Source organism: Mobula hypostoma, chromosome 19 (genome assembly GCF_963921235.1).
Source record: "Mobula hypostoma chromosome 19, sMobHyp1.1, whole genome shotgun sequence".
In the NCBI taxonomy this organism is placed as follows: Eukaryota; Metazoa; Chordata; class Chondrichthyes; order Myliobatiformes; family Myliobatidae; genus Mobula; species Mobula hypostoma.
In genome coordinates this window covers 25,664,597-25,689,951 of record NC_086115.1, presented here as the reverse complement: position 1 = coordinate 25,689,951, position 25,355 = coordinate 25,664,597, and the positions used below count along the sequence as shown (strand labels likewise).

The 25,355-nt window shown below is 40.6% G+C and overlaps 1 protein-coding gene across 1 annotated transcript in view; it reads left to right on the top strand.

Annotated features, from left to right (window-relative positions):
• The window catches only part of cabcoco1 (ciliary associated calcium binding coiled-coil 1), a 111,291-nt gene extending 96,687 nt beyond the window's left edge, over nucleotides 1-14,604 (top strand). The window contains exon 8 of the mRNA XM_063071162.1: nucleotides 14,477-14,604. Within this exon, the coding sequence (XP_062927232.1) occupies nucleotides 14,477-14,482 (6 nt within the window). The 3' untranslated portion in view covers nucleotides 14,483-14,604. The remainder of the gene's footprint in view (nucleotides 1-14,476) is intronic.
• Nucleotides 14,605-25,355: the final 10,751 nt, after the last annotated feature.

The window sequence follows — 25,355 nt, the reverse complement described above, 5'->3', positions numbered from 1 at the left end:
TTTCACTTTGACACAAAAGAGTCTTTTTCTGTTGATCAGTGTCAAAAAAGCCAAGCTTAATCCACTGTGATGAAGTAAAGCATGAAAACTTCCAAGGGTGGTGAATACTTTTTATAGGCACTGTACATGATCTCTTCCTCACCAGGTTCATGTGGCACCTTCAGCTGTCCTTGATAGCACTGGTAGAAGTAACCACTGCACAATCCTTACTTAGGCAAGCATTCTCCTTTCTCCCAACACCATGTGTTTCACAATTGTGCTACATGGGACAAACCCAGAACAGGTTTAGCAGGTCAAAACTGGTATCCGTGAGATGCTGTAGACCATGAAACACAGCAGTAATGTCGAACTCCACAATGTTGTTGGCTGTTCTAACCCTCAATCAACTCTGGCTAAGTAATTCCACAACCAATGGATTTCAGAGGTTCCTAACCTTTTTTTATGCCATGGATCAATACCATTAAGCAAGGAGTCTATGGACCCCAGGTTGGGAACCCTTGGATTAGATCAAAGCTCTGCACTCTTGACACGGCTAGTCATAAGTGATGGTGGACAATCAAAGCGGTAATGTGAGGAAGAGGCTCCAGGAATACATTTATCCACAACAAGGACACAGCCTGGCATTTGAGTACTAAAGACAAGCTTGAAGCATTAACATTCACATTCAACCAGAAATACTGAGCAGATGATCCATCTTGCTATCTCCAGAAATCTCCATAAGAGAAGCCTAACTTCAATCATTCCAATTCACTCCTCATGATATCATGAAACAACTGTGGGAGTACCTTCATTTGAAAGACTGTAGCAATTCACCACCACTGGTCCAAGGGCAGTGAATAGACAATTGATACTGACCTTGCTGATGATATGCAGAACCAAAATATGAGTGAGAAAACAATAGCTTTTCTGCAGTTTTGATCTGGAATCAAAGTGACATAGGTGGATTGCTAAGAAAGAAAAACTTACTGTAGAGAAAATTGCAAAAGCACAAACTGGAGACCAACACCAGATGACCTAAGAGCAGTGTGCAAAAGGTTGGTGGGTTATTTTGTAAGTTTGAAGCCTGCAAGAACCCTAGTCACATCTTGTTCTCTGCTGAAAATTTGTGGCTTTTGTGAATTGAAATGGAAAATTTACGATCAGATGAAATTAAAGGAACAAAATCCTTAAGATAATTGTTGTAAATTGAGAGTTGGGGAATTTCAAGCCTGTATTTTTACATGTGTATGTAAATAACATACAACATTTAATTATTAATTCAATAAGAAGCCCTAAGCTGATCTTTAAACCACTTTCTTAAGGAAAAATCAAGATGGACAAAAGTCAGCTAGGAACGCTATTGTGAAATCACTACCTTTTTGAAGATGGTCATTGCCTTGCACATGTATTACATGCTACTTATTGGTTCAGGCTTAAATGTTATTGAGGCCCTGCTGTATCAACAAATATTACCATTCTGACCTCCTCAGTAAGGTCACTGAAAATGCAGCTGAAGATCTGATGGCCTGCATTGATTTCCTCAGGCTGAGATGATTGGTTTCAAAAAAATCACACATCCTGCTTATTGGGGAGTAGACTTGTTATTTTACTTGTAGTTTAACTTTCCTATGCTTGTTTGTATCTTTACATCATCACCTATATATATGTAATTTTTCAGTGAATTTTCCAGTAACTATGTCACTTGAATCTGGCTACTTTACAGGTTAATTGTTATTACAAGAATTTTTGTTATCTCTAGTCTGAGTATGAGACATCCACAACTGCTCTTTCTTTTTTCTTTCCTTTGTTCTCTTGGATCCTCTCACATTTATTTTTTGTTCGTGTAACGTTTAATAAAATGGCCATTAGCAACAAGTTTTATGCCTCGTTCTTGACTTCCAAAGATCCTTTGGATTGGGTGTAGTGCCAGCTGGACAAGAGTCTGCACTTTAATTCCCATTGATGTCAACTTTATTAGGACTCCTTGATATCACTCAGTCAAACATTAGCATAACTTCAAAGTTGACCATTTTTATCTTGCCTCTCTAATTCAGCTCATTGTTCATGATTGAACCAAGTCTGGGATGAAGTGTGTAGGCAGGTAGTGCTTGTGGAACCCAGCTGGTGTTGGTGATCAAGTAATTGGAAATTGCAACTTTTGCTGCACTGTCAACACCATTTTCTATTGCTTCACTGGTACTTTACAATAGATAGATGAGTTTATGAAGTGCTTTTGCCATTTTACAATAAGTGAGTAAAATTGTAGTTGTACTTATTGGATCAGGCAAAATTCATCAGAATTCTAATCCTGATCAGGGCACCATTATAAGGGAACTAAGGCTGTAGAATGGGCACTGCAGTACTAAATTTGGATCTCCAACCTGCACTCCTTTGTGGTTTGATTCCCTAACACTGGTGTATCTAAGTGATTTGCATGTGTGTTACACCTTTAAGATTGAAAAAAATTATTCTAAGAACTTCATGGAATTGTAAGGGAAAAAAGGATATCATTTTAAAAGGAAGATTTAGAGGAATCACAACAAAGCTAAGGCATTGATGCTTTGAGGAAGTATTTAAATGAAGCTGGAGGGATTGAGACAGAGACTCTCTGACGGTGGTGTCTGAAAAGAGGATGCTGTCTAAGTTGCATGCCATCTTGGTCAATATCTCCCATCCACTACATAATGTACTGGGTGGGCACAGGAGTACATTCAGCCAGAGACTCATTCCACCGAGATGCAGCACTGAGCATCATAGGAAGTCATTCCTGCCTGTGGCCATCAAACTTTACAACTCCTCCCTTGGAGGGGCAGACATCCTGAGCCAATAGGCTGGTCCTGGACTTATTTCATAATTTACTGGCATAATTTACATATTACTATTTAACTATTTATAGTTCTATTACTATTTATTATTTATGGAGCAACTGTAATGAAAACCAATTTCCCCTGGGATTAATAAAGTATGACTATGACTATGACTAAGTAGGCCTTGCCAGTTCGAAAGTGGCCGATGCAGTCAGTACAAATGGATTAAATGGGCAATATTACCAATACACCATGCTGGGGGTAAGTTTAAATTACTTTCATCCTGGGTTTAGATAACAAAGCCAACATGTATGTTTTTTTAATGTTAGAGAGCATTGCCAACATTGGATGAAAGAAGTTCGATGGGAGTGTAGTTCAGTACAGGATATAGGGTGATTTAAATACCAATTAAAATACATACCTACATTTATCATTGTTATTTTTCTTTCAAAATAGTTCCTTATAATCACTAATTCCTGTTGACTAATGTTCTTTGAAGTATATTTATACATTACAAATATATAATATATAAAAATATGTAAAATTGTACTGATTAGTAATACGTAAATGTTTACATATTGTACTGATTTGATCCTGAATGACTGACAAATCATTTGATACTTGAACCAAGTAGGTCTACTGGAGTCCTCGTTAAAGGGGGCCAGGTCCCATTACCCTTATAAGAAAGGCTGCATGGTTGGACCTTGTCAAATTCCAGCACAGCACTTATTGACTTTTAGTATCCGGTGTTGAAAGCTTCAGCAAGTCACCTGGGTCCCGTAATAAACAATTAGATTTGGAAAATACTCAGAGAAGTCTCAATAGTTTAATTTGGAGAATTAGAAGGCCAAGTGGCTGGTAGTCTTATATACTGCATTTGCTTAGTATATTAGATGGTTTGTGCACATATTCAGTTAGATGCAAAGCCAATACAATTATACAGAGGTTTGTACCTCTGGAGAACTACATCTAGTTCACACAACTATCATCTCTCTGATATCCACTTCAATGTGCACCAGATAAACATGCATTCTCATCCCATTGCCCATCACTGATTCTCTTGGGCAATCTCTATGCTCGACTCCTTCTTTAAAAAGCAAGAGGGATGTGGTTCTGGTGCAAAAAGTATTTTGTGATATTTTTAAAAATGTCTAATTTCCTGTTGTTAGGGTATAGACTAGCACTTGAGAGCCATTATGCTGTTCCTCTTCAATTAAATAGCTTGAAGTAAACAACTTAAAACTAAAATTATGGCTCTTGCCATGAATGTGAAATACATGCACTCAGCATATAATACTTGTATCTATCTCTTATCCAGTTAAATTGCATTTGAACACATCAGCTATAACTATTTAGTAATCTGTTAACTGAGCTTTCAGGCCTTTTCAGCAAATGAGTATATCTCTTATTTTCAATCTGAGTAATAATTAATCAGAATATACACTTCCTCACACCTTCTGTTCATCGTAGATATAATACATATTGGGAGGGCTGGATGGGCAATGTTGTAAACTATAAGATAAACAGTTATCACACGTAGTCAGGGATATCTCCTCCATTTATGAAAAACAGGAAGGAGGGAGCACAACTGTTGCCAACCATCATTAGCCAAGTACAAACCTATAATTGACAGACAACAGTTTCTTCATTAACCCTATCCTGTCATCTCCACAGAGCGAGATAAGCGAAAAGCTGCAAAAGCAAGAAGAGGCCTTCACTGCAAGGATCAATAAACTGAAAAAGTTGTGAGCATTGAGATTGGAGCAGCTGCTGGATTTCTCCAGGAAACAACAGCCCCATAGGTGTTGCTGCTTGCTAAGATAATTATTCCATTGGAAAGTAGGCGATTGTGAGGACAGATCTCAAAAGTGTTCCTTGCTTTCATGAAAAAGCATTCAACATTTTATTGCCTTGTGTTTTGTCTCCTTATGTAGTGTATGTTTACAAGAAACTATATCAAAGATCCTCAAGATGATGCCAATCACATTTCCTGGTAGGATTATAGTCCATAGCTATCTCGTTCATTGCTCAGTTATAGATATTAATAATCTTAGTTTAACTATATTCAGTGGAAATTATTTTGTTGCGTACTCCACTGCGCACACCAGCGCTAGCTGAGAGAACAGGCTGATGCCCTGCCTCCAGAGCACAGTCTCAGACTAACTTACAATGAAGAGGAAACAACTGAATGAAGAGGAAGGGAGAGGAACTAGAGAGGCGTGATTCCTGTAGAAAGAATAAAGACAAAGAAAATAAACATTTATCACTGGTTTGTGCAAAGGCAGCAAAAATAGTCCATTCTGTTAGATTTAAAGGTAACACACACAAAATGCTGGAGGAACACAGCAGGTCAGCAGCATCTATGGAGAGGAAAAAGTAGTCAACATTTCAAGCCAATAACCTTCATCAGGACTAGAAAGGAAGAGGGAAGAAGCCAAAATAAGGTGGTTGTCAGTAAACACAGGGGAGGTTTGACCCAAAAGCACAGCAGCAGAGATGATTTGGTGGTGAACATCAGCTTTAATATTCAGTTTCAAAATAACAAGCTACAAGGGGCCACAAAACAAGAGAGAACAGATACTAAACTCTAGGTAACTGAAGGCTTGAGCAACAGGTTGAGGCTGGCTGTTTCAGTGGGTGAACAAGCACTGTGCCTAAGAGCTGGGTTTAAATAGGATGCAGGTGATATGTTAGAAACAAGTGGCAGATGACTCCTGTTAGCTGGATGGAGACTGAGTCGTCCCTGCTTGTGCAGACTGGATGTGGGGGGTGCGGGGGCACGGAAGGAGTATAAACTGGAAGGTGAGAGGTGAACTGAGGTGAGGAGGAGAAAGAATGAAGTGAGATTTAACTGAGTTTTTTTGCCCAGTTGTTACTAAGAGCCAGATATTGTTGTGGAATGTGAATCAGACCAATTAATGATAGCAATTATCCTGCTTCACAGGATAGGAAACACCTCCTATCACCCATATGCTTCATGATAAATTTTACTGAGATTGTATCCTTAAAATTTAAGCTGCCATTCTCAAACAACCACTGTGAATTCACATTTTATAAACCAATGGTCAAAACCACTGTTACTTAGCAATGTAACCACTACTTAACTTACTTTGAAAATTATGCACAAAATTTTTTATTATTTAAATCTATTTACATTTAATAGAACTATAATCCACAATATACATTCTTTCTCCCTATCTTCACCTACTAGTAGTAAAGCAGGAATTCTTAATAATGGACTATAAAATCTTATCACCACTGAAGTCAGACTAACTGGCCTATAATTTCTTGCCTTTTGCCTACCTCACTTTTTAAGAGTGGAGTGACATCTGTAATTTCCCAGTAGCCTGGAACCATTCCTGACTAGTGATTCTTGAAAGATCTTGACTTACGCCTCCACAATTATTTCAGTTACCTCTTTCAGAACTGTGGGGTGTAGTCCATCTTGTCCTGGTGACTCCATGGGTTTCAGGTGATGGAAAGTAAATGTTCAAGTTTGTACTCACATCTTAGACATAATCAGCTGAACTACACAATGGACAATAACATGATTGCTCATGCATGTGCCTGTGATTATTGATGTGCAGCTTTGAGAGGGAGTGATCAGTTTTTAAATCCTTATGATTCTGAGATTATACTACAACCTCAAAAATTATAGCCTGCAACACGTTAATCAACAAAGTTGTGTGATTGAGTGTTTATTTTCCTAAGATGAATTATAAAAATAAAATGCAACTAAAATGAGATTAATGAGTGTGATGGAAGTTCCCACATTCACAGATTGAAATCCAGATGTGAGTTCACATGAAGGTTCACAACCCAAAACTTGAACTGTCCATTTCTCTCCATAGATGCTGCATAACCTGCTGAGTTTCCCCAGCATCTTGTGTGCTGTTCACAAATTCAAACCTTTGCTGCTCTGTACACAGGTAACCTGTTTGCGACTGGATGGTTCCTGCTGTGCACATTGCTTTTCACAGATTACAATAGAGTGGCATTACAAATTCTCAGCAACAACTTGTACTTATGTAGCATCATTAACACTGAGCCGATAAACAAGGCTGATAAAGCGATGGGTTTTAAGAAGCATCTTAAAAGATGGAAAAAGATATTAAGAGGTTCAGACAGAGTTTGTGGCTGGGGCTGCTGAAGGTTTGGCAATTTGTGGTGGGGAAGAAAATCAGAAATGCTCAGTGGGCTGGGGTTGGAGACTTAATGACAGGGATTACCAAACTGTGGTTGACTGCAGTGAAGACATTTAAAAAATGCTGGTAATTGTTTATTAGTTACAAATTTACAGAGTTGTTTTGCAGCTATCTGCAAAACACCTCTGAACTGGCTGCATCATTGTGATTAACTCCCAGTTAGTCATTTTTTGATAAGGTGACCCTGGCAAGAGTGCAATGCCATTTCTCAATTCCTTCATGAAGGTGCTGTAATCTTGCCCTCTCCTGTTCAATTTGATAATTGCAGTGATGAGAAAATGAATAGCATAAATATTTGCAGATTATCACTCTGAACCTCAGCTATAATTTTAAATTCATCTGTTGAAAATATTTGATTTTGTGCATATATCTGGATTAGACATTTTAATTAAACCAAAAATGTTTTATATTACCAGGTAATTTTATTTTATAAAAGGCAGAATTGTACACTACTCATTTTTTATACCAGGCTGTTTAATCCCATGCAACTGTATTTAGCCTAGAAGGTTGGAACTGCATATCTTTGTAGCTGGCATTCAAGCTGCTTCCTAGTCTTGCCACATAGATGTATGTTAAAGAAGAAGAAAGATCCATCTCATTCCACCAAAGGCCAGTTATATATAATGGGGTAAACCATGCTGACTGAAGTTGACAGCTCTGATGAAAACTGTTGGTGTGCTCACTAGCTCCTATCTCATATAGCTAGGAAGTTCTCTCCAGGATCTGCATCGATACCCATCCCTCACTCAACAGTTTATTTCATCATGATCACATTGTTGTTCATTGGATATTTTCTCATATATCCTTAAAATATAGGGAGCCATTGCAGAGTTTTCCAACAATTCTCTTCCCTTACTTACTTCCCTGAAACATTTTATCACATGTTGTCACATGCCTTATTACCCCGTCTTTTCTACCATCCTCTCACATTATTAAGGACCCTCTTATCTCCCTACTACCATCAGGCAGGAGGTACAGGAACCTTAGTTCATACAGTACCGGGTTCAGGAATAGATATTACCCTCCAACCATGAGGCTCCTGAAACATCATGGATAACTTCACTCACCTCAACTCTGAACTGATTCCATAATCTATAGACTCACTTTCAAGGACTCAATAACTCATGTTCTCAGTATTTTTTAAATTTGCTCAAATTATCTTCTTTTGCACATTGGTTGTATGTCAGTATTTATGTATAGATTTCCATAAATTCTATTGTATTTCTTTTTCCTGTAAAAGCTTGCAAAAAATGATTCTTAATACATGATGACATATATGTACTTTGATAGTAAATTAACTTTGATATTAGGGGCAATCAACAATAACCAGTTAATTTACCAACCCGCACATTTTAGGATGTGGGACTATCCAGAAGAAAGCCCTGTGATCGGGAGAGTGTGCAGATGGCTGGAGCTGTGAAGCAGCAGCACTGCCTACTATGCCCACATGATAAAAATCGGTTCCCTGATCTCCTACATTACAACAATGAGTATACTTCAAATATAGTACATTGTACACCCTCCAGCAGCCTGTGGAGAGAAACAAAATTCACACATCAGATTGACAACCTTTCATCAGTATGTTATATTTCATCTTTCTGTAGAGTTACTCTAAAGTGTGTTAGCACTGAATAACTTCAGGATCCCACTTGATATGGGTAATAATTCTTTCTGTGATTATTTTGTAACGATTGGCATTTGATGGCTGATAAACATTTCACGAACATTTCCAGCAGTTTTCAATGTCCTGTTTTTATTTATTAATGTTGGGTTTTGAGGTGTGGGAGGGAACCACAAGAAAAGATAAACTTGGAAAGATTGGTCAGGGAGTTAAACAATGTATTGCCAGTGTTTGAGGAAAATACAAGGGAGTTTCATTCAGAGCCTCATCATCTGATAAATAGTTCTTTGATCACAGTTGGATCTCAATGGCCACACAGTATGAGTTGGACACGTTGAGCAGAAGGCAAACACGTCCCCATCTGTGAAGAGGCTGCTTCCAGGGGCTCCTCCTTCTACCTAGAGCTCTCTGATTAAACCATGCACTCAGGTGAACTACGTTCAGGTTTTCTAAGTGTTTGAAAAGCCTGCAGCAAGTTCTTAAGTTACCTGATCAGTTCTGATGTCAATATCAGGGTATATCAAACTGAAATGAATCAAGAGATGAGCACATTACCCACTCAGTTCTGATAATATCGTTCCACAACATTATAATCTGACATTTTGGACTCCAATTAATGTCAACAGAAATACTTAACTGGTAACATCATACAATGCATGACTGCAGGTAGAAAGAGTTAAGATATGCCCACTGTAATCACACAAAGAGGCATCTTGTTGAATCTTGTGATTGTGTGGCCTTACCCAGTAATGTTTACTAACATGATCAACTCCTTGTAAAACCAAATTTGCATGTTTAGTGCCTGAGAAATGGATTCTATGTGATACAAGCTAGGTAAAAGAAAGACTTCTCTAGAGTTCCCCACTGAATTCATTAATGATCATTTCACTTCTAGGGGCAGTACGATAGTGTAGCGGTTAGTGTAACACTGTCCTGGGTTCAATTCCTCCTGCTATCTATAATGAGTTTGGCCGTTCTCTCTGTGACTTTGTGTGTTTCCTCCAGGTGCTCCAGTTTCCTTCCACATTCCAAAGGTGAATGTATGGGTTAGTAGGTTAATTGGTCACATGGGTGTAATTGGGCACCATGAGCTCGATGGGCCAGAAGGACTAGTTACCATGCTCTATCTCTAAATAAAACAAAATAAATAAAATTGGGATATTATTTTTCAAAAAAGTTCTTGCAAGGACATTATTCATATAGAGAATGGGAAAAATATTTCAGATTTACAACTTCAGGCAAAATTATGGGAAATATTTATAAACAATTATATAGCACTTTGACAAGTGTTAGTGTGTTTCTGAATAGACCAGTCAAGTTGGTCAGGAAGATCTTCCTTATCTATAATTAGCCTGTGATCTTGTTATCCAAAAAAAAATTGCATTCTGGAACCACTTCAAAATGCGAGATTTAAATTACAAATGTGTAATATCAGTTAATAAAATGGAACTGTATTTGCAACCTAGCCTGCAAATTGTTGAACCTTATCCAAATAATCAGATTACATCAGCTCAGCATTTTCTTCTTCTCCCTCTTACTAAATAATGGCCTGCTGTGAATACTGGGAAATGTAGTACAGTAATTGGCTTCCAGATTTAGGCCTGATTAAACAAAATAGGAGACTTAATTACAGCAATTATATGTCTGAACTCTAGATGTTTTATTTTCATTTTATGTTTCACTTTAAGTTTTCCAATTAACTGTGATTATGCCTCCACCCCACCACCATTTCCATATGTCTTAGATTTGTTCAACAGAAATACTTAGCAGTTTTGTTAAGAGAAAATGACACCTCCGTGGCCACAGAACATTTCCACAGCTGTTAGATGTGAGAAGGCTTGTACTGAATTGGCTTAAAAAAAACTCTGCTGTTGATGAACTGAATTGCAATATCTAATATAATGAGCCAATTTCACAATAGCAAACAAGGCAGATGTGCAGTAACCACAAGACACCACAGGCCAATACAGAAAGCTATAACGGAGTAACATACACTTTGGCCCACTATAACTGTGCTGACCACAATGCTGAATAAAACAAAACCCATCTGCCAGCTCATGATCCATATCCCTCCACTCCCTGCATGTTCATGTGCTGTCTAAATGCTATTTTATCTGTTTCCACCACCATTCCTGGCAGCCCCTTCCAGGGACCAACCACTTGCTGTGTAAAAAAAAACTTGCCGTGCAAGTTTGCTTTAAACCGTCCCTCGCTCTCCTAAAAGCTGTGCTCTGGAGAACTCAAGTGATAGAGGACATGATTGAAAAATAGGATGCCATAGGGGCTTGAAAGGTCTAGGCCTGTGCTGGATGGAGTTCAGAAGAATGAGGGAATCTCACACAACCAGATGGATACTGAAAGGCCTGGATCGAGTGGTGTGCACAGCCTCAGACTTAAAGGACGTCCCCTGAAATCTGAGATGAGAAGAAATTTCTTCAACCAGATGATGGTGAATTTGTTGCCACAGAGAGCAGAGGAAGTGAATTTATTCAGTGTATTTAAGTCAGAGATTGATGGGTTCATGGTTAGTAAAGGCAATACAGGGAGCAGGCGGGAAAATGGATTGGTGAAAACCAGCCATGATTGAATGGCTGAGCAGACTCGATGGGCTGAATTGCCTAATTCTACTCCTATCTCTTGTAATCTAGTACTTGAACTAGACTAATTCACAAAATCACAAGAGATAGGAGCAGACTGTGAGTCCAGGGCAGCTACATGTGGATAGCCATATAGATATTTTAACGTAGAATTTGAAATAACATTTTTATTGAATGTTTGACAGCACATAGACATATAATCCTACCTTCGTGAGGCATGCTGTTGAGGCCAAAGAGGGTAAAGGATATCAGTTCAGGGACTTGTTAAAAGTAAGTTAGATAAAGATCAAACACTCAAAGCTCACAGCTGCTTTCTTATTCCCCACTGGGAAAGGAAGTGCTATCCTGCCTATAACTGCTATGCAACACTAGACATCTCACCTCTCCATTCCCAGTCCTGGTGCAGGGTTTCAACCCGAAACATTGGCAATTCCTTTCCTCCTGCAGATGTTGCTTGATCAGCTGAGCTCTCCCAGCAGGTTGTTTGTTGAAACAGTTTCTCACCCATTTTTAAACTGCTGAACTATCATCGCTGTTTCTGTCTCCACAGACACTTATCTGACTTGGCTGAGTAACTCTAAACACAAAAGATTCTGCAGATGCTGGAAATGCAGAGTAAAACACACAAAATGCACGAGGAGCCCAGCAGGCCAGGCAGCATCCACGACGAGGAATAAATAATGGGTGTTCCGGGCTGAGAGACTGAAGCATCGACTGCTTATTCTCCTGTAGCTGCCGGACCTACCAAGTTCCTCCATCATTTTGTGTGTGTTACTCTGAGTAACTCTATCCTTTTTATGCTCTATACTGTTTGCTACCTCAATAATCTTAAACACCACTTTCAAGTTTCCTCGCACTCCTCACTTATTATGCCCCTCCATAAACTAATGTCACTTTTCTCCATCCTCTCCATCACCCGATAATCCTTGCTGAAATAGGATGTGTGGAACTGCAGCGATTCTCCTGCCGAGGTTTAACCAGTGATCAGTAGAGAATTAGCATTAAAATCTTGCTGACAGTGCCTCTCAGTGGTTTATTCTTTTACAAAAGTCGTCACAATAGAAGCAAATTTATCCTTTTCATTATACAGAAAAGATTATGATTATGTAGAGTATCATGTCATTCGAGTAGAAGACTCCTCACAGATTAGATTGTCTGTAGCTTAATGAAGTCATATCAACTGAAATCTTTTACTGTGTTAACATAAAAATATGTTTGATCACCATGACAGTAATTTTAATTTAAAATAAATTGGAACTGCTTTAAATAAAAAACAGACGATGCCTTAATCATCATTGTCTTGCCTCCGGCTGGGTATGATTGGGCAGTCAGTTCTGAACTGCTCTCAGCGTGTGTCATGGGTCTAAAGAGCTTTCCTGGAATTCAATAAACATTTCTAATATAATTGAGTTAATCAAATTCCAGCTTCCTGTAAAATTTCAGGAATTTCTTGGAAAAGGAACTACTAAACCAGGCTCGCTCTGTGTTTAAATCAAATTATGTATAAGTCATAATTTAGGAGAGAAAAAAATGAGGGAAGTATCAGCAGAGTAATTTCACCTGAGTGCAAAGGCCATGGGTGTGAGTTAACCCCTGAGTCCTGTGTGAAGAACCGGGCTTTTACCTCACTGCAGTGCTGCTCTGCACCAATTCATTGTTTGGTTGATTTCTTAGGCAGGTATAAAGGATCACACAGCACAGTTGAGACAATTCTGCCTGAATTGTTTATCCCACAACCCACATTTCTGAGCTCGGCTTTCTGACTGTTTATTACAATTCAGTTTTTGGGAATTTGGTGTCTGTAAATGAGCTGCAGCAGCATTCCCAAAAATGCAACAGTGACAACGCCTTCGAAGTATTTCATTGGCTTAAGTGACTCTACGTCTTCTTGAGAGAGTGAAAGGATTTATCTGAATACAAGTAGTTTCTTTTATTTCTTTGTTAGGTCTCTACCTTCTCCTTCTCACAACACCCTGGGAACAGAGAATGTTTACTAAAGTACAAGGAATGAAAATATCACCTTCTCTATTAACTTCCCCGTCCTCTCCCTTGTTAACAACCCAGAGTCTGCTGCCCCCTTTATTATAACCACCAATCAATGGGAATGCGGCTCTCATTGTCTTAACTTCTCAAACTTGCCTGGTATCCGCACGCTTAAAGATCGCATAAAGGTGGAAGGCACAATTGAAATATCTTCTTCTTTGTTTCATTATCCTGCGCAAGGCTGACAATTTCCAACAAACTCATTGATTTATTTATTTAGAGAAAGAGTGTGGAATAGGCCCTTCTGGCCCCCAGAGCTGCACAGCCCAGCAACCACCTATCTAACCACAGGATAATTTACAATGACGAACTAACCTGCTAATCTTATGTCTTTGGACTGTGAGAGGAAACCGGAGCACCCGGAGGAAAACAATGCGCTCAAGGGAAGGTTGTACAAACTTTTCACAAATGGTGTCAAAATTGAACTCCGAACTCCGAACTCCAACGCTCCCCCCCCCCAGCTGTAACAGCATCACGTGAACCTCTACGAGATCATAGCACCCTCATTTTGAAATGTAATGTTCATAAATTAGTATTAGCATATTACTATTTGGAACCAAGTCTTAGATTTCTGATTTAGAATTTCACATTATTTTAGGAATTATACAGATAGGAGATTATCACAGAATTACCAAATGGTCATACATTTTATTGTAATATGTTTCACTCCTACCCTTTGTTTGGTAATTGACCAAGTTATCTTAGTTTTATGGGTATAAACATAATGATGTGCTTAATTTTATTTGGTATGCATATGTTCTTAATCACTCCATTGAAATGAAAGTCTGTTTTGTTAGTGGTATAATTGTTCATTCATGAAATTTTGTATTTTATACAGTGAACAATTGACTGATTGTAAAGGCTGACCTTTGCTTTCACATCCCCCACACACATTAGCCCATCTCTCCCTCACTCTGCGCTGCTAATTAATATAGCAGACACTGGACTAGCTTCTTCCTGATGTACGAGATTACATTTCTATTGAAACCATGGTGAATTTAATGGATTTGTCAATTAAAATGTAATGTGTTTGGAAGACAATCCTCTATTGTTCACTGGTGGTCACGTGCATTTTAAGGCAGTTGTTTTCAAAGGCATTTTTGTTGTGAACGCATCAATTTCCCTTTTAAATGCTGAGTCCCAGAATCTGAACAGTGTAAGGGTGTTAGTAGTCAGTATTTTTCTTTCACAACGCCGCATGTGATATGTTTCTATTCTTTCTAGATTTAAATGCCATGACTTCTGGGAACCAGCACTAAGATCATTAAACAAGGATCAACTTTATTCATCATATACATTTACATGTATTAGGAAATCGCTGTAGTGTGTTGGCACGACATGAACAAAAACAGCATTAAACAGTTATAAGAATAAATAATTATATAAAAGTAAACTTAAAGGTTAAAGCACAAATATGGAATAAAATGTGCATAAATACATAAATACCAGCATGTATTTACGATGTAAATGGCATTATAAAATATAGTTAACGTGTTACAGTGCAGTGCGGTGACTGAGGTAATAGATATGCATTCGCCCCCACCTCGTGCACCTTCGATACTCAAAGACTGATTCTGTTCTTACACCTGTTGGTTGTACTGCTTATAATCTCTCTGCCCAAATGGCTACTGGGCCGACTGACAAATACAAGAAAAATCAGTCTTGGTGCAGAATGTTGACTGAAAACATTGACAACTCCTGTCCTCGCGAAGATGCTCCCGACCTATAATGTAATTCATCTAGTAATAGGTAGGGCTGGGGGTGGCTAATTAGAATGGTTGATCAGATTAACTACCTGAGGGAAGAAACTTTTAAAGTGGTGAATGATTCACAAAACTGTTTTTTGTGTGAATTACAAAAGTGTTTCATTCATTAGAAGAAAGTTGTTTACATTTTGATCCTGGTAGTTGGTTTTGCCACAATTTTATGCATGAAATTGAAAGTTGATACATCAGAATTATCACATGATAAATTATTAAAATATTATCAATCTTTTGTAGAATAAATCCACCAATTCTTGAGCGCAAGGCTCTAGTGGATAACATTTTGCTTCCCAAGCAACAGTAAATTGCACAGCATATGATAATAAACTTGACTCTGATTCAATGTATTGAAGTATTAATGTGAGCTCATCGTGTTGATTTTAAAGTTAAACTAGGTTTGGTAATAGTAAGAGGAGCTTCAGAATGGCAGTGATTTTGTGACCTTCCAGCTGATCACCCATATCTCGAGATTTCTTCATAGAATTTCCTGCTTCCATAAGACCTGGTAATGGAATTAGGCCATTGGGTGCATTGAGTATTCTCTGCCATTCCATCATGGTTGACTAGTTATCATTCTCAACCCCATTCTCCTGCCTTCTCCTCACATCCTTACTAATCAAGAAGCTATCAATCTCTGCTTTAAATGTACCCAATAAGTTGGCCTCCACAGCCGAAGGTGTCGATGAATTCTACAGATTCAACACCTTCTAGCTAAAGAAATTCCTCCATATCTCTGTTCTAAATGGACTTCCTTCTATTCTGAGGCTACGCTATCCGGTCCTGGACTTCCCCCACTATGGGAAACATTCTCTCCATCTCCACTCTATCTAGGTCGTTCAATATTTGATAGGTTTCAATGAGATCACGGCCCCCCCCCCATTCTTCTAAATTCCAGCGAGTACAGGCCCAGAGACATCAAGCGCTCACCATACTTTAACCCTTTCATTCCTGGGATCATTCTTGTGAACCTCCTCTAGACCTTCTCCAATGCTAGCACATCCTTTCTCAGATAAGAAGCCCAAAACTGCTCACAATACTCCAGTACAGCCTGACCAATGCCTTAGCATTACATCTTTGCTTTTTCTTATTGTAGTCCTCTGGAAATGAATGCTAATATTGCAATTACCTTCTTTACCACCCACTCAACCTGCAAGGTAACCTTCAGGGAATCCTGCATGAGGACTCCCAAATCTCTTTGCACCTCAGATTTCTGAACTTTCTCTCCATTTATAAAATAGTCTACGCCTTTATTCCTTCTACCAAAGTGCATGACCAAACACTTCCCTGCACTGTACTCCATCTGCTATTTCTTTGCTCGTTCTTCCAGTCTGCCCAAGTCCTTCTGCAGACTTCCAGCTTCTGGAACACTACCTGCCCTTCCACTATCTTTGTACTTAGTCATCCTGTTCATTCAAAATTTCCCTCAATTTCAATGTCTTTCTAACTCATTAGACGAAGATGGAATTTTTAAAATTTAAAAGCTGAAGTATATATTTTAAGTCTTCCTTGGGTCTTTCTCTTGGTGTACCAACCTCCAGATCTCCAGGACTGATTTTCTTCCCAACAAGAAGGACAGCTTTGTCTTCTTCTTCATTAAATCTATATTTTTAAACACTCATGCCTTATTTCTATTATTTCAAATGTTGTCTATTAGCATTTCTGAGAAACATTGGAAGATAACTGAAAAGCTGACTAAATACTGTAATTCACAGGCATATTCACAATGAAGGCTCTCGGCCTGAAATGTTGACTATTTATTCCTCTGCATAGATGCTGCCTGACATGCTGCGTTCCTCAGACATTTTGTGTGTTGCTCTGGATTTCCAGCACCTGCACATCTTGTGTTCATATTCAGAAAAACTGTCCTTTCATTTCTGGAAACTCCTGATCAGTCCTGGACAGTTGCCAACCCTACTCGATGGTCTGTGAGACAACCATGCCTCCCAGCTCCACAGCCCAGCTTCAATCCTGACCTATGGTGATGGTTGTGTAGAGCTTGCATGCTCTCCTTGTGACCACATGAGATTCTGGCCGGGTGTTCCAGTTCCTTCCCTATGCCAGTGGTGTGCTTCCTCAGATTCTCCCTGTCAGTAAGTGGCTAAAGGATCGGTGGGGGGTGAGGGGGGCAATTGATTGGCGCATGACAGAGAACAAGTTGCAGGAAAACTGGGAAAATAAGAGGGAATGGAATTAATAGAATCAAAGTCAAAGCAAGTTTATTATACATATATGCACAGGCGTTCCGTAAACTTAACTTGCTATGTGCTTGTGATATTGCAACATCAGATAAACAGCATTCATAAGGGAAACATGTGAAACATGAATTATTTACAAATATTATTAGTTCACATGTTTAATTATAATAGTCCAAATAACATGATACTGTCTTACATAAACATGAACCTCGCACTTTATGTCAACCTGTCAGTCTTCTGGCCCTGTGCTAATGCTATTTTGTGACTCTCTGTGCAGGATCACAACTATAGATGCACCACAAAGCTGTGAGCTTAGCCCGCTGCTCTATTCGCTTTATACTTATGACTGTGAGGCTAAGCACAGCTCCAATGCCAAGTTTGCTGACGACACCACTGTTGTTGGCAGTGACGGTGGTGATGAATCAGCATATAGGAGGGAGATTGAAAATTTGGCTGAGTGATGCAACAGTAATAACCCCTGGCTCAATATCAATAGAACAAAGAGCTGATTATTTACTACAGGAGGAGGAAACCGAAGGTCCACAAGAATGTCCTCAGCAGGAGATCAGAGATGGAGAGGGTCAGCAAATTTAAATTCCTTGGTGTTATCATTCCAGGGGAGATGTCCTGGGTCGAGCAGGTAAGTAACATCATGAAGAAACCACAGCAGCACTTCTACCTTCTAAGAAGTTTGTGAAGATTTGGCATGTCATCCAAAACTTTGACAAACTTCTATAGACATGTGGTAGAGAGTATACTGACTGGCTGCATCACAGCCTGGTATGGAAATGCCACTGCACTTGAAGGGAAAATCCACTTAAAAACAGTGGATATGGCCCAGTCCATCACAGGTAAAGTCCTCATGGAACCGTGTTGCAGGAAAGCAGCATTTATCATCAAGGAGCCCCAAAACCCAGGCCATGCTCTCTTCTTTTTGCTGCCATCGGGAAGAAGGTGCAGGAGTCTCATGACCCACACCACCAGGTTCAGGAACAGATATTACCCCTCACCATCAGGCTCTTGAACCAAAGGGGATAACTTCACTCACCCCATCACCAAACTGTTCCCACAACCTATGGACTCACTTTCAAGGACTCTTCGTCTCATGTTGCTTATTTATTTATTATTATTAATTTGTTTTTTTTCTTTTTGTATTTGCAGTTTGGTGTCTTTTGCACAATGGTTGCTTGTCCTGTTGGATGCCATCTTTCAGTGATTCTACTGTGTTTTGTGTATTTACTGTGAATGCCCGCAAGAAAATGGTCACATATATGTACTTTGATAATAAATTTACTTTGGACTTTGAACATTGTGTGTTCTGCACCTTGGCCCCAGAAGGACAATATTTTGTTTAGCTGTACACGTGTGTATGGTTGAATAACAATAATCCTGAACTTGAATTTGAACTTGAAATGTTACCAGGAAGAAAACAATTACGACAAATAAATGTTCATTGTAGCGCAAAGTGAATGTTGCTGGCATTAATCTGATGGGCTGAATGGCCTTCCTCTTTGTCATAATAAGAAGTTCCTTATTTTCAGATTGCCAAATTACTTTGCAGTTTGTAAGCTCTTGTCAATCTCCCTAGTTAAGTCCATAGACAACCATTCTTTACAGTTGTAGGCAACTGCAGATGTGTTATTTGCCAGTTAGGGCCCTGGTTTCAGCAAGTCAACATTGTACAGGGTCTTGAGAGGAAGCCAGTAAATTAATAGCAAAGGAAAATACTTTCCTTACTTGAAATCTGAGATAAAACTGTGTGCAGTTTTGGTCTCAATATGCAGGAAAGGATATAATAACCTTGGAGCTGTTGTAAAATAAATTGACAAGGTTCACAGGCAGAGGACCCAGAATGAGGGGATCGACCTACTGAGAGAGAATTTGTAAGGTTGATTTATTACTTAAGTTTGTCAAAATAAAAAGCATCTCATCGAAAACTACATAATACTGAGAGGAAATTATAGGGTCAACGTTAAGAGGCCATTTCCTCAGGTTAGCAGAATTCAGAATGAGGGGATCAACATAAAGGATAATGGGACAGCCAATTTCATACCAGAGGTGAGGAGAAATTTTTATACCAGGAAATGTAAATCTTTGGAACTCTCTCCCCAAAGGACATGGATACTCATTGATTATATTCAGGACTGAGTCTGATAGATATTGTGGATGCTAAGTGGTTCAGATGGTTTGAGGATCTGGCAGGAAGCAGGTTAGGTATGACCTTATTGAATGAGAGCTGGCTCATGGAGCTAAATCGCTTTCGGCTGTTTCTAATTCCTATGTTCCTATTAAAAACAGAAACTAGTTGTAATGCACAGCTGACCAGGCAGGACATATGAAGAGATAAACAGATTCACTGTCTGTGGTCAGCATATCATCCACCTGATACCTAATCTAGAGCGTCTCTGAATTAAGTTAAGAGAAATTAAGTCACGGCTTCAAATTTCAAATGTTTCAGTGATGAGACGATGGTATTTAAAAATAAACAATCAGCAATCTGCTGGAGATCTCAGTGGGTCGGTGAGCATCTGTGGGAGGGAAGAAATTGCCAATGCTTTCAGTCAAAATTCTGCATCAGGACTGATCCTTCTTATATTTGTCGGTCGGCCCAGCAGCAATTTATTGCAGTACAAGCAACAGGTGTGAGAACAGAATAAGACAGAGGTGCATGACGTGGAAACAAATGCATGGCACAGATTAATTCTCTCTCCTGCTTCCCCACTCTGTTGCTGTCTGCCGTGCTAATGACATCAGGAAAATGCAAACCATTCTTATTTTCTGGTCTCTGGTGCTGTGGGTGCTAAATGCATTAATGTCAAGGGCACAAAGGCAACAGATAGGCCCAGGCCCTTTGTACAGATAAGATACAACTCATCACAAAGCTCCACACACAAAACTCAGCAGGTCAGGCAGCATCTACAGAGAGGAATAAACAGTCGACGTTCTGGGCCAAGGCACTTCATTGGGACTGGAAAGGAAGAGGGAAGATGGCAGAATAAGAAGCTGGGAGCAGGGGAAGGAGCACAAGCTGCCAAATGATAGGTGAAACCAGTTGAGGGGGAAGGTGGGTGGGTGGTGGGAGGGATGAAGTGAGTAGCTGGGAGGTGATTGGTGGAAGAGATAAAGGGCTGAAGAAGAAGGTATCTGATAGGAGAGGATCATGGACCATGGGAGAAGGGGAGGGAGGAATGGCACCAAAGTGTGGTGATGGGCAGGTGAGAAGGGAAGGGGTAAGAGGGGAGCCAGAATTGTGAATGGAAAAAGAGAGAAGGGGGAGGGGAGAGAAATTACCAGAAGTTAGAGAAAACGATGTTCTTGCTGTCTTGTAGGAGGTTATCCAGACAGGATATGAGGTTTTACTCCTCCAAGCTGAGAGTAACCTCATCGTCACAGTAGAGAGGCCATAGACCAACATGTTTGAATGGGAATAGGAAGTAGAATTAAAATGCACGGCCACCTGGAAATCCCATCTGTTGTGGTGGACAGAGAGAAGGTGCTCGACGCAGATGTTCATCACAAAGCAAGCAGCAACGACGGATCCTTAAAGTCTCCATCTGAAAGAAAACTAATGGCTCACTCGTTTGACTAGATGGTTGAGGCGACGAAAGGCTGGTGTTGCTGGAGTGTGAGGCCACTTATGCTGGCCAGGCTTATGATGACAGCTGTACTGCCTTTAGAACATAAAACAGAACACTGCAGCAGAGGGACCAGCCCTTTGGCCTACAATGTCTGCGCTAATCATGACACCAAGTTCAACTAATCCCATCCGCCTGCACTTGATCTATATCTCAACATTCCCTGACTGTGCATATGACTTCTAAGTGCCTCTTAAATGTTGCTTCTACTCTTCCACCAACAGCACAATCCAGACACTGGTCACTGTCAGTGTAAATTATCTTGGCTCATACATCTCCTTCAAACTTTTCCCCTCTCACCTTTAAACCCGTGTCCTCTGATATCTGACATTTGAACCATTTTTATGCCTCCCGGAGTTGTTCCGGGTCACTCCTCAGCCTAGAGCAGGGGTTCCCAACCTGGGGTTCACGGACCCCTTGCCTGAGGGTATTGGACCCTGGTATTAAAAGGGTCAGGAACCTCTGCTTGAGAGAAAACAATTCAAGTTTGTCCAACCTTATAATGAATACTCCCTAATCCCGGCAACATTCTTGTGACCTCTTCTGCATCCTCTGCAAAGCCTTCCCATTGTGTGACGACCTGAACTGCTCATAGTTCTCTAAATGTGGTCTAATCCAAGCATTTTGTATAGCTGCAATATGATTTCCCTAGTTTACTATTCACTGACTCATTCAACGAAGGGTGGGGGGGCATGCCATACACCATCCTTACCACTTGTGTTATCACTTTCAGGGAGTTATAGGCTTGCACTCCAACATCCCTCTGTATATCAGTGCTCCTAAAGGTGCTGCCATTTACCGTGTACCTGCCAAATTCAACACTTCACACTTGTCTGGATTAAATTTCATCGGCTGTTTCTCCATACTTCAACCTGATCTCCATCCTGCTGTATCCTTTGATAACCTTCCTCACTATCCACAACTCTGTCAATTTTCACGTTGCCTGCAAACATTCTCATCAGCTCATTTACATCTTCATCCAATGTATCACAAACAACAGAGATCCCAGCACTGATCCTTACAAACCCACCACTGGTCACAAGCTTATAGTCAGAATTATATCCTTCCACCAATATTCTCTGTCTTTTATGGCCAAACCAATTCTGAATCCAACCTACCAAGATCTTATATCTTCTGGATCAGTCTATCATGAGATACCTTTATTAATGTCCATGTAGACAACATCCACCACCCTAGGCATCAATCATCTTCATCACCACCTCAAAAATCTCAGCCAGGTTTGTACAAAGCCATGTTGACTATCCCTAAATCCATGCTTCTCCAAATGTGATTAACTCCTATCCCTCCGAGACTTCAGTAATTTCTCTACCACTGACATGAGGCTAACTGTTCTATGATTTGGAAGCTTATACTTATTGCCCTTCTTAAACAAATAGACAACATTGGTCACTCTCCAGTCCTCTAGGAACTCATCTGTGGCTAAAGATGATACAAAGATCTCTGTCAAGGCCCCAAAAACCTCAGCTTCTGCCTCACTTAATAATCTGGGAAAGATTCCAACAGGCTCTAGGGAGCTATCCACCTTCTTCAAGTGAATACTATAGAGAGAGTGCAGAGGAGATTTACAAGGATTGGAGAGTGTGCCTTTTGAGAATAGGTTTACCCTTTACTCCTTGGATTGACGGAGAATGAGAGGTGACCTGGTAGAGGTGTATAAGATGGTGAGAAGCATTGATCATGTGGATAGCCAGAGGCTTTTCCCCAGGGCTGAAATGGCTAACACGAGGGGACATAGCTTTAAGGTGCTTGGAAGTAGGTACAAGGGGGATATCAGAGGTAAGTTTTTAACACAGAGAGTGGTGGGTGTGTGGAATGCACTGCCAGCCATGGTGGTGGAGGCGGATACAATAGGGTCTTTTAAGAGACTCTTAGATAGGTACATGTAGCTCAGAAAAATAGAGGGCTACGTGGTAATACTCGGCAGTTTCTAGAGTAGGTTACATGGTCGGCGCACAATGTGGGCCGAAAGGCCTGTAATGTGCTGTAAATGTTCTGTGTTCTATCATCTAACACCTCTTCCTTCTTGATATCTTCATGCACTGAACTTGTATCTTGTATCTCCTCTTCTGTGACTTAATTACTGACTGCCTATTATGCCTGCTGGTGTTTAGAGCAGCAACAAAGGTCCTCCACCTCTCTCTGTCCTTGGCCAATTTTGGTCTTGGTGGTGTTCAGGGATTCCTTCATCATGCCAGTAGCTTCCTCTTAAGTTTTCACTACCGTCACCCATGCAAGTCCTGGGTGCAGACTCAGGAATGCCATCACACACAAATGTAGAAGGATTCTTCATTGCTGTTTATGTAACAGTCTTACTTGGCCCTGAGCTGAATCCCCAAACCTGGAGGACTGGTGAACCATTCTTACTCTGGCTTCTACCCTTTGACTATTTGGCATTCCTGACCCCAACACGAGCCAAAGCATAATACCCTGATTCCAGCCAGCATAAACCTCCATTGAGGCCCACAAGCCTCCAAGCCATGACAAGGTTGTGGTCCTCTTGGAGGTTTTCCGTGGTAAATACCAATGCAAAGTTCTCACTTAGTACCTCACCCACTTCCTCTGGTTTCAGACTTTATCCCCTTGTTCATCTTTGAGTAGTCCCTATTTATCCTCTTGTCTCTAATGTATGTATAAAATGCCTTGGGATTTTTCTTAAATCTACGTGTCACACACACTTAGACCTTCTGATCCCCCGTTTAAACTCTTTGTCCTTCCTTTATATTCCTTGAGGGCTCATTCCTGAGCCTTACATTGGTAGGCTGGTTTATTATTCACATGCACTCGGGTACAGTGAGAAACTTTCCTTTGCACACTATCCAATCCAATCATTTCATTACAACAGTGCATCGAGGTAGCTTTTATTTTTTTATTTAGAGATCCAGCATGGTAACAGGCTCTTCTGGCCCAACAAGTCCGGGCCACTCAATTAGACCCATGTGGCCAATTAACCTACTAACCCATACATCTTTAGAATGTGGGAGGAAACCCACACAGTCATGGGGAGAACGTGCAAACTGATTACAGACAGTGGTGGGAATTGAACCCAAGTCACTGGCACTGTAGTAGCCTAACACAACCGTGCCACCTCAGGTAGTACAAGAGAGAACAATAACAGAGTGCAGAGTAAACTGTTACAGTTACAGAGAGAGGGCAGTGCAGGCAGACAGTAAGGTGCAAGATCATAATGAGATATATTGTGAGGTCAGGACTCCATCTTATCGTACTGTCCTTGATACACTTCATTCTAGGACGAGGGAGATGTCCTCCTTTTTTAAAGAAAGGGGCTTCCCTTCCTCCACTATCAACTCTGCTCTTAAACGCATCTCCCCCATTTCACGTACATCTGCTCTCACTCCATCCTCCCGCCACCCCACTAGGAATAGGGTTCCCCTGGTCCTCACCTACCACCCCACCAGCCTCCGGGTCCAACATATTATTCTCTGTAACTTCCGCCACCTCCAACGGGATCCCACCACTAGGCACATCTTTCCCTCCCCACCTCTCTCTGCTTTCCGCAGGGATCACTCCCTACGCGACTCCCTTGTCCATTCGTCCCCCCCATCCCTCCCCACTGATCTCCCTCCTGGCACTTATCCTTGTAAGCGGAACAAGTGCTACACATGCCCTTATACTTCCTCCCTTACCACCATTCAGGGCCCCAAACAGTCCTTCCAGGTGAGGCATCACTTCACCTGTGAGTCGACTGGGGTGATATGCTGCGTCCGGTGCTCCCGATGTAGCCTTTTATATATTGGTGAGACCTGACGCAGACTGGGAGACCGTTTTGCTGAACACCTACGCTCTGTCCGCCAGAGAAAGCAGGATCTCCCAGTGGCCACACATTTTAATTCCACATCCCATTCCCATTCTGACGTGTCAATCCACGGCCTCCTCTACTGTAAAGATGAAGCCACACTCAGGTTGGAGGAACAACACCTTATATTCCGTCTGGGTAGCCTCCAACCTGATGGCATGAACATCGACTTCTCTAACTTCCAGTAATGCCCCACCTCCCCCTCGTACCCCATCTGTTATTTATTTTTATACACACATTCTTTCTCTCTCTCCTTTTTCTCCCTCTGTCCCTCTGAATATGCCTCTTGCCCATCCTCTGGGTTCCCCCCTCCGTTGTCTTTCTTCCCGGACCTCCTGTCCCATGATCCTCTCGTATCCCTTTTGCCTATCACCTGTCCAGCTCTTGGCTCCATCCCTCCCCCTCCTGTCTTCTCCTATCATTTTGGATCTCCCCCTCCCCCTCCAACTTTCAAATCCCTTACTCACTCTTCCTTCAGTTAGTCCTGACGAAGGGTCTCGGCCTGAAACGTCGACTGCACCTCTTCTGGAGATGCTGCCTGGCCTGCTGCGTTCACCAGCAACTTTGATGTGTGTTGCTTGATATGCTTCTTTTTCCTTTTTCACTAAATTTACAGCAACCTATTTAATGTTTTAATTTATAATTTATTCATTTTTTAGGATCTGGGCATCATTA